Source organism: Argentina silus (genome assembly GCF_951799395.1).
Source record: "Argentina silus genome assembly, chromosome: 4".
In the NCBI taxonomy this organism is placed as follows: Eukaryota; Metazoa; Chordata; class Actinopteri; order Argentiniformes; family Argentinidae; genus Argentina; species Argentina silus.
In genome coordinates, this window is record NC_139658.1 from 6,150,245 (window position 1) to 6,160,244 (window position 10,000).

Genomic DNA, 10,000 nt, shown 5'->3' on the forward strand with positions numbered 1-10,000 from the left:
TGCCTAGACATCACTGACAAACCAAGGTGCATAAAAAAAAAATCTTATATAATGACACTGAGATGAAATCACTACCATTTTGCAATCTCTAGTTCTGACTTATGTTTATGTCTCCAGTTACGACTGTGCTATATCCATGCACTGATGTACAACCATTTCCTCCTCCCACCTTAGGGCTCTGTTGCCAGGGCCACCCTCAGAGATGGTTGCCAGACCATTGAGCATGCAGGATGATGAGGAGAGAGGAGGGCCATGCTGTCCACACCCTTCTTCCCTTCTGTGGGATCCCACCAGAGATCTGTGCTGCATCACCACCACCTTCCAGTACCTGCACGCCTCAGGTATTACACTTAGAAAACTTAAAGAACACAGCTAAACCTATAGTTTTAAATGAGAGCAATGAGTAGGAGGAGGGTGGAGGTGCACATAATGGGTTCAGCTAGCATTGATGGACAGAAGAGTAGGAGAGAATCCAACTTTTGACAGAAGACTACGGATCTGTCAACAAGCACATTGAATATGAACATTTCTCATGCCTCATTTCCCTCCTTTAAAATAAGTGGTGTAGAAATATGCAGACAAAGAGGTAACTGAAGTAGAAGAAAGTAACCTCTAGTTCTGTTTCTGGCTCCAGGTTGGTATTGGGGGTCCATTTCAGCCAGTGATGCTCGAGATGCTCTCCTGAAGGTGTCTATGGGAACCTTTCTTGTGCGCGACAGCAGCCACCCTCTCTACATGCTGACCCTGTCAGTGAAGACGGGCTATGGCCCCACCAATGTACGCATTGAGTACAGTGGGGGCCGCTTTCGACTGGACTCCAGCTCCCAAGGCCTCCCTCGCCTACCGTCCTTTCCTGATGTCCTCAGCATGGTGCAGCACTACGTGGGCTCTGGCCAGAGACAACAGAGCCAGAGAGTTGAGGCTGAGGATCTGCAGCGCAAGGACAAAATGAATCAACCCCAGCCCACAGCCAAGGACAATGCAGTGCTGCTCAAGCTGATGCGTCCCCTGCACAGATCCCAGGCCTTCCCCTCCCTTCAGCACCTGACACGCCTCACCATCAACTGCCACACTGACTGTCCTGCCCAGCTGCCACTCCCGCGCCCACTGGTGCGCTACCTACAGGACTACCCCTTTCAGGTATAAGGAGGGCATCCAACCCTACAGGATAGGGCATGAAGCAGTACCCACGATCTCCCAGTCAGGGTCAAAGGTTATGTATAACCTTATGCTGAGGATCTGAGGCGGCCTCTGACTGTGCAGCAGACAATGGCACTGTGGGAAGCAGAGTACAGTGTTATCAGTGAAGCATGGCACTATACAAGTAGCAACATGCATGGCACCTGAGAATTGTCTACTACCAAGCTATAGATCAAGGGGGTGGAAATCTGACTGTTCTATATGATTTGCTCTATCAATGTCTCTTAAATAACAAGCAACAAACACTCCAACATTTATTCATGAAGATGGCCTTTCTCTTGGCGACATAGTATGCTTGCAAACTAAATGAATTACTGAATTACTTTTGAATTATGGTGCACAATGCTAAGTCCCATGGTGCCTTAGAATGGACTCTGCCATTACTGACTGCTCTTATATACAGATACCCATGAACTGGACTCCTGAAATTATATTTTTTATAAATATCATTTGTACTGTTTGCTTTATTATTTGTTTTTCATGGATTTTGTAAGAATTTGATGATATAGATACTTGGTCTTCTGATGTAAATAAATGTCATTCATAGTAAAAAAGAGGATGTATGTTCTTTAATCTGATTTGGTTAGGTTTCTCAAAATCCCCCCCCCCAAAAAAAAACAAAAAAACATCCCAGATTTACTAGTGTTAGTAGTAGTATGGAGGGTATTGTGTGTGCATGTTATAGACAGTGATGTTCATCCTGTTTCCATAAAAAGCTATGAACCTTATGAAGTTTTGAACCCATGTAACCTGTTACCTCTGAGAACCATTTCCCTGAGTCAGCACTAATCCTGCTCTTTTCACTGACAGGTACTGTAAGGCATGCCGTAAAAGCCCAAAGTACCCTCCTTGCTTGGTGTCCTAATAAAATGCATTCACAAGAGAAATTAGGATATGAGCGTAATAGAAAGGGAGTGTGCCAGAGCTTTTTAACTCACTAACTGCCAAAGAATTCCGGAACACTCACCTAGAGTGCCAAGTGTTTTATGTGGTATTTACCTAGCAACAATACTTTGATTGGCTACAAAATGAAGCATCAGAATTTATGCATTTTTGGTGAATAAAGTTACCCTCGGCACTCTAGGATGATGACAAGGAATGACAATGAGTTAAGGGAGTTGATAAGTTATACTGTAGGTATAACGTTTTTTAGAAGATAAGATTTGCTATGACATTTTGTGTTTTTGTGTACTTTTAATGTAAATACAGGATACATGAAACAAAAACGTAGACATATAATTAGCAGTGAAAAACGGATGTGAGCATTTCCATGGAAAGCGCTGAGAAAGCCTCTTATCAGGATTAGAGTCAGAGTCGTGGTTATTAATACACCAACAGAGGACAGAGTGTACTGACGCACACACACACACACACACACACACACACACACACACACACACACACACACACACACACACACACACACACACACACACACACACACACACACAAATACTGTATGCTAAACACATACAGTACACATGCATGCTCACATAGTAACATAGCACTGTATAGCGTACAGTAGGCTAACTACAATTGTCCTGTAGTCAATTTTGGAGCTTTTAAAAAAGAAGTTGTTATCGATTGTTAGCTTAATTGTTTTAATGTAGTTGCGCAAAACGTGCAACTTAAAAACTAAAATTGCATTGCAATGCATTGTCATTATTATCCTTGTTGATTTACGATTGTCTTCCGTTTTTTTCATGGAAAAAAAAACATGAAATCTATAATTAAAATAATTCCATCATATTAAGACTTTAGAGGGTATACTTATCAGACATTCTTACATTTCACAAAACAAAATACAAAAAACACACAAAACAAAACAACACAATAATATTATTAACAAGGTAAATCCATATCAATATCACTGCCAATATGATAATATATCAACATCAAATCATAAAAATCACCTTTAACAGTAGATTATGTTTTTCAACATCCATTAATAAATTCGTCTAGTGTTGAATTAATGGACGTTCTCTCTTTTCTACATTCATCTTCCAATGATATGCAATTGTAACAACATCCAATCTGGAGTTGGCCTGTGTTGCATTGATACGGGTTGGTAATAGACAGTACCATAAATGTCAGTCATTTTATCATAAAACACACTCTTTGAAGTGAATGGTGAAGTGTACACACTTGCATGGCATGAAATAGAAATCTACATGATATGATATGAATTGTGTGCATCTGTGATACAGTAGACCTACAGTACAATGTTTAGCGATCTCTTTTTTTGCTTCAGCCAGTCTCCCTGTTCTGACTTGTTCCCATCCCATCCACCCGCCCTGTTCTCTTACCACCCCTCCTCCTTTCTGCTGCCCAGCAGAGCATAGCCCCCCTCCAACACGGTTCATAGCAATCTAGCTAGCTAGCTAACTAGCTGCAAGTTAGGCGTGAAGCCAAGCCATTATCCGGAAAACAACCATCTACCTATAGGCCAGGTAAGAATAATTCTCCTACATATAGATTACAAAAATGTCTCACTTGCCAATCAGACACAAATATCGCGCAATTTGCCGCCTTAAATAGGATCAGTTGTGCATTTATTTTTCCATTTCTTTGCTAAGAATGTTGCTAGCTAGCTAACTTAGCTAGTAAGACAGTCACCCTGGCATCACTTCCGCCTATGAGATGAGATGTTGTAGCTAACTAGCAACATTGTTTGACTAGATAAACATTACAGTATTTAATTGATTGTGCTTGATAGCACAATCATTTGTTTTTAGACCATCTACGTGTTATTGTTACAATGTAAGTTAATGTTAGACGCTGATCGTGGAAAGTATTCATCACAACTTTGTTGGCCAACTTTTATTCCGGGTATAGCTAGCTAGCAAATAGTTCTCAGGATAGCTAGCCAACTCACTAGATATCTAGCTCCTAGCTAACACCTGTAATCTCTGACCAGCATGTTAGCATGTTTACTGACGTTTTTATAGCTAATGTAGTGATTTGTAGCCCTGTCCACCGGCGTTAGCCTGCTACCGGTATGTTGTTTACTTGTTTTTATGCTTGCTAGCTAGTTGTTAACTAGCTATTTAAATTAAGCCACCACTAATAATTGAAGTAGTTTACCATTGACAAATCAATATGAATGTCATTAACATGGTCAGAATATCTTATTCCAAATTAATATTATCAGTAGCTTAGTCGGGTATGGCCCGTGAGAGAATCCAGAATTGACCGGGCACCATCACTTGTGATCTACTGTGTGTTAATCTCAACTCATGTCTGTTTTCTCAATGCTCTCTCAGTTGTGTCGTGATGGCAGCAATTCGCAAGAAATTGGTCATCGTAGGAGATGGAGCATGTGGAAAAACCTGCCTGCTCATCGTGTTCAGTAAAGACCAGTTCCCAGAGGTCTATGTGCCCACTGTCTTTGAGAACTATGTTGCTGACATTGAGGTTGACAGCAAACAGGTGAAAAAGTCCCCTCCCTTTGTTTTTTCAAACCTTACTTGGCCATTCTGCATAATGTTTTCTGCTATTGAATATTTTTTGCATAATGGACAATTAATGTACACTTTATAAGTATCCAGTTCTGGGGCTCTCTGATTTGTTTTCATATTTTGGCAGGTTGAGTTGGCACTATGGGATACAGCAGGTCAGGAGGACTATGATAGGCTCCGCCCCCTCTCGTACCCAGACACTGACGTCATCCTCATGTGCTTTTCCATTGATAGCCCTGACAGTTTGGGTGAGTTTAGGACCCCCAATACCTACGTATATATACATTCAAAGTAACTCACCTATACAACTGTTTTGGTGGCCCTCACAGAACTTTGATCGAAAGGGAAGACACACATGCACTCGCTCAAGGGAATTGTGCCTGGACATCAGTGGTTAGTAACGATGACATAGAGGTCTGATCTCACTCACTACTAATCTACTGCCTGTGCTTTTTGCTCTTCTCTCCTGGTTAGAGAACATCCCAGAGAAGTGGACTCCAGAGGTCAAACACTTCTGCCCTAATGTTCCCATAATCCTAGTGGGCAACAAAAAGGACCTCCGCAACGATGAGCACACTCGCAGGGAGTTAGCCAAGATGAAGCAGGTACAGTCTCACACAGACACACACATCAAACTCCTAGGGTTATGTGTGGCCTTTCTGACTGGTTATGTTGGGTATGTTGCCCTCTCCACAGGAGCCTGTGAAGCCAGAGGAGGCTCGTGACATGGCAAACCGGATTGGTGCTTTTGGCTACATGGAGTGCTCTGCAAAGACAAAGGATGGAGTGAGGGAAGTGTTTGAGATGGCCACCAGGGCAGCACTACAGGCCCGGCGTGGGAAGAAACACAGTTCATGCCTCTTGCTGTAAATTGAGGCTTGAGGACCCTGCCTTCAACAGGGGACAAGGGGAAGGACAAGAGATAGAATTAGGTCTATTCCCCTTCTGTCCCCTAAAAAAGACTGTGCTCACCAGTTTTTACTAAAGGTGTAATGCTTTTAATTTTCTGTCTTAAAAGTGAAACAAGTTGAATAGTCAATGTTTTGTCAGTATTCAATGATGGGGTCATGGAAAATGCTTTTTTTGTACTTTACATGAGTGAATCTGCCATATCAACACTTCCCTTGTCAACCTGTACCACGTAACTTAAGTGGTCAGCCAGGGGATCTATTGTGTCATACCTGCCAATTAATATAAGTGCTTGAGCCCTGCCCACTGATCTGAGGAATGTTTCCACAGCCAATCAGGGTGAGATATCCACACACTGTGACCCATAGTCTTTATGATTATTTTGAATAAATGGTTATGCAGTGTCAGAAAATTGTTGGAATAAATGTGCTTCATATAAAACCCTTTGTGCATCTGTTGGCATGCACACACACAGACAAGACTCAGAAAATCTCAGTTTGTTACAACACATGGAAATTTGGTATCTTTGTGTAATAAATAACTTTGTAAGAATCCGGAGACAGTTGTTGTTACTGGGAACTGGATGATGGTTGAATGTGTTGATTTTAATCGGATAAGTGTAACTTTCTTTTACTAGTGGAAACATGGCCCAAAGGCATGACAATAAGACAATATCAGTTAAATGAAATAATCAGTTATTCAGTTCAATAAATTGCTATTGCTATTGCTTTTACAAAGGGAACATTTGCTGTGTTACACAATTAGCATGGCTTTTCCTTTAACATGTGAATAGAAATATTGATTCTTGCACTTTACATTCTGTCTCTCACTATAAATAGTTCAATTGTTGAGTTTTGATGAAACATACTAAAATGGTTCATGTGGCTAAGCAGTTTAATGTATTTCTTTAGTACCCAACATTCATTTTTGGGGCCTTTGTCCTTTTAAACAGTGCTAATGGATTGCATGTTAAGCCATACAAATAAAGTGTTTTAGTGTGTCCCATTTTTACCATTGTAGACAATGAAGATAGGTGGCAACTGAAAAAAATATTTATTTTACTTCAAATTTTGTGATATACACTCATCCTAGATACATTCATAAATGGCCAGTCAATACAGCAAAATATCACTTCAGATTGTATCAGTCTCTTTGTTTTTTGGTGTCATTTGTAAGATTGTACAAAGATCTCACTATGTGCAAATGTAAGTGGCATTGTCTTTCATACCACATAATATACTTTCTTTATCATTTGGGTAAAGTAGTTCCTACCCCACATTAAACATCATGCCCCAATTATATCATTACATTTTGAAGGGGTATATGAAGGTGTTATGATGCACAGTAGGAGTGTTTTGTAAAGTGAGGCAACAAGGTCATGGATATGAGGAGAACTTTTTCTAAACACCTGGCAAGGAGAGGAGATGACATCAGAACGCCTTCGGGGTCAGGTGTCATTGGTGCTTCTTGGCTGGGACACGAGAGCGAGCGATGAGGACCGGAAGCAAAGCAATTGCTGCCAGCGCCAATCCCACCAGGGGGCGGTAGAAAAGCCAACCAGCAGCGATGGTGAGAAGGGAGAGGGAGCAGGAGACACACAGGGCAAAGAGCTTCAGCCCCAAGGAGACAAGCTCTCTAAGAATAGGGATCCAATCCACTGTGAAAACAAACACATATTACCACACTTCTGGTGTTATGTATTAGTTCGACATTTGTAAACAGGTCTTCTCCGTTTTTCATTTTTAATAAATTATTGACATTTTGGGGATTTCTTTTTTTCCACTTTGAAAGTGTCCATTAGGCTGTGGAGGTCAGTGGCAAAACCCTCTAGCACAACAAAAGGTGAACATTTTGAAGGGGGGTGTACATTTTCTATAGGCACTGCATATATCTATAAATGTTTGCCAAAGTCAACACAAAGAGAATGACCATGTTTGAAGGGATCAATTTGGAGAGTGACTTTTAATACCTGTTGCATGATGGGGATCAAATGTGGCCAAAAAAATGTGGCTGCATGAGATTTCCGAGAGTATCAATATCGAGGTTGACAGATTTTAGATTAAGGCGCTGTCTAGACCTGTAGTTACTTCTGACAAGCTGCAGGGAGCAGCAACCGCCTTCATTGTGGGAGGCACTTTTCATGACCAATCATTCATCAATTGACACAAGCGTACCTGAATAAGGAAAATCCCTATATGCTGCGATGTATAGACTGTGGTAGGATATAAATCATTATGGTATTTGAGAGATCTATTGATCAGTTGATGGTTGTGTTATGTGGTGATTATTTAAAATTAATTCATAGTACATTGTATTAGGGATTCCAAAAACCGTCATGTCACAGCCATGTTTTTAAGCCGTGCAGTCAGAATTGCACTTCATTGTCCAACTTGAGACTGCGCAGACACACTGCCCCCGCCTGTTCTCGTCTAGCCTCACCTTAATTCTAGTCAGGTTCAATCTTGAACTTAAACAAGCCAATTGCGCGTGTGTGTGTGTGTGTGTGTGTGTGTGTGTGTGTTATGTTACCTAATGTGTGGGCAATGCGGATGGTCAGACTAATGCCGAGGAACATGAGAGCCCAGCCTCCAGCCCTAAGAGCCCACGTCTTCATGCTGTTGTGCTGGTGCTCCCGTTCAAACACCTCCTACAGATGAAAGATAACTCATAACCAAAACATCACTTCACAATCCAAAAGCCACTGTACAACAAACCAAAGGAAATATCGTACAGTAAAAACACACCCACCTGAGAAGAGAGTTCCTGCAGGTACAGGATCTCCAGTGTGTCTCCTGACTTGGTCTTGAAGGGCATCAAGTTCTCACCCCTCTGCATGGCCACCACACTCACCTGAGGACAATTAGAGAATCATCTGAACAGTTCCACTTTATGTTACTTGATTACAATAATTGTTCTACCAATCGTGTATTTGAAAGTGATTACAGATTGCGAAATCATTAAACCATATTTGAGGGCAGTATTGATCTGATCAAATCTGATAAATGGGTATAATTGGATAAACGCCAATTGGGTATAATTTAATGACTGAGCACATGCTAAGGTGCACTACTACACTAACAACAGTGGTCCGACATGAACCACCACAGTAAAGCATAAGAGTTCCATGCACTCACCGTTTGGGCTGGTCCAGGATAAGAGCCTGCCCCACTGAGCCCTGCATAGGAGAAGCTCACACGCACGTCCCCCACCTGCACACAAACAATCACTGTGGTTGTAAGTCACCAGGGATACAGCAGAACAGCAGGTTGAGAGCAATGTGGTCAGAGTGTACATACTGTAAGCATATCCATATGAGCCTGCATGTGTATGCTGTCATTTGTGTGGACTTTTTTGACGTGTGTGTATGTGAGTAATTGTATGCATAATACTCACATCTGGTCGGCGAGGGTTTGAGGTATGGTAAAAATAATTCTCATCAACTGTAAGAAAGGAGTCCAAGTCAGACGTTGGAAGACCCTTGAGACTCAATGTCTGGAAGTTATCAATCTGCTCCAGCAATCCTATTGTGAATTCAAACAATACATCAATTAACCAATCAATGAATCATAAGAATATCACAAATAAAGATGCATTGAAAAATGGTTAGAATCAGTAAGAACCTTATCCTCTATTTCATGTGAATCTGACAAAATGACCATAGCAGGTTGACAGGCAAAGGATATGTTAGCCTTATTTACCTTTAGAGAGAGAGAAGGGTCCAACCCAAACGTCAGGAGCCACCACTGTTACACTCTCCACCGCCATATCACTGTACAACATATCGTGCCCTTTGTAAGTATTTGGACAGTGAAACTGTGTGTCTGTAATCTCCAACTATTAACAATTCAGATGATATGATGAATATGAGGCAAAAGCTGAGAAATTGCTTTTATTTCTAAATGGTGAAAACAATATGAAAATACCCTCATTATAAAAGGCGTCACTGTCACTGTCAAAATACTTAAGGAGGGCGGAGTACCGACATATAAATACTGTTAGGAAAGCAGAAACTTGTTGTACCAGGTTATTGACATATTGTCTGTGGGTGTCACAATGTGAGAGAGAGAGAATGAAAGAATTGAAGTACCTTGGGTTGATATGACCAATCTCTTTATCAAAATTCCTGCTGTTGATAAGCTCTGACTTCCACTCTGTGTCTGAAGGAAAGGAGTGAGTGTGTGTGAATGAAGAATTGCTCTCAGAGCTTATTTGATAATGGAGCTATTTGCTGTTAGCTGCTGCTCCATAGCTGTGTAGTAATGCTGAAATGACTCTAGTCACAGCAGTGTATCATGATTTTACATGGTAACCAGCTATTGTACAGTTACAGTGTTTTTCATTGTTACACAAACCGTACCTATTACACTTATGTACTAACTCAACTACATTACTGTGCAATCATAAAGCAATTATTACTGAAAATGGACAATACA

General features: G+C 41.1%; 3 protein-coding genes across 3 annotated transcripts in view; 2 read left to right on the top strand and 1 right to left on the bottom strand.

Moving 5' to 3' along the window:
- cishb (cytokine inducible SH2-containing protein b) overlaps positions 1-1,604 on the top strand; it is a 2,572-nt gene extending 968 nt beyond the window's left edge. The window contains exons 2-3 of the mRNA XM_083668477.1: positions 175-341; positions 635-1,604. Coding sequence (XP_083524603.1) covers positions 175-341; positions 635-1,146 — 679 coding nt within the window. The 3' untranslated portion in view covers positions 1,147-1,604. The remainder of the gene's footprint in view (positions 1-174; positions 342-634) is intronic.
- A 1,935-nt stretch (positions 1,605-3,539) lies between these two features.
- Positions 3,540-6,125, top strand: LOC310803616 (transforming protein RhoA). The gene is made up of 5 exons (XM_083668465.1): positions 3,540-3,650; positions 4,464-4,629; positions 4,786-4,906; positions 5,133-5,263; positions 5,355-6,125. The coding sequence occupies exons 2-5, from the start codon at positions 4,474-4,476 to the stop codon at positions 5,526-5,528; spliced, it is 582 nt and encodes a 193-aa protein (XP_083524591.1). The 5' UTR covers positions 3,540-3,650; positions 4,464-4,473; the 3' UTR covers positions 5,529-6,125.
- A 480-nt stretch (positions 6,126-6,605) lies between these two features.
- tmem43 (transmembrane protein 43) overlaps positions 6,606-10,000 on the bottom strand; it is a 5,151-nt gene continuing 1,756 nt past the window's right edge. Inside the window, exons 6-12 of the mRNA XM_083668451.1 lie at positions 9,655-9,724; positions 9,266-9,336; positions 8,961-9,088; positions 8,702-8,776; positions 8,316-8,417; positions 8,097-8,214; positions 6,606-7,224 (exon numbers count right to left, since the gene is read on the bottom strand). Of these exons, the coding sequence (XP_083524577.1) occupies positions 7,022-7,224; positions 8,097-8,214; positions 8,316-8,417; positions 8,702-8,776; positions 8,961-9,088; positions 9,266-9,336; positions 9,655-9,724 (767 nt within the window). The 3' untranslated portion in view covers positions 6,606-7,021. The remainder of the gene's footprint in view (positions 7,225-8,096; positions 8,215-8,315; positions 8,418-8,701; positions 8,777-8,960; positions 9,089-9,265; positions 9,337-9,654; positions 9,725-10,000) is intronic.

Excerpts from the sequence above, each read along its gene's own strand:
- LOC310803616 (XM_083668465.1), top strand. The coding sequence starts at position 4,474 with ATGGCAGCAATTCGCAAGAAATTGGTCATCGTAGGAGATGGAGCATGT. Across the intron at positions 4,630-4,785 it reads TTGAGGTTGACAGCAAACAG|GTTGAGTTGGCACTATGGGA; the intron begins GTGAAAAAGTCC and ends ATATTTTGGCAG. Across the intron at positions 5,264-5,354 it reads AGTTAGCCAAGATGAAGCAG|GAGCCTGTGAAGCCAGAGGA; the intron begins GTACAGTCTCAC and ends CCCTCTCCACAG.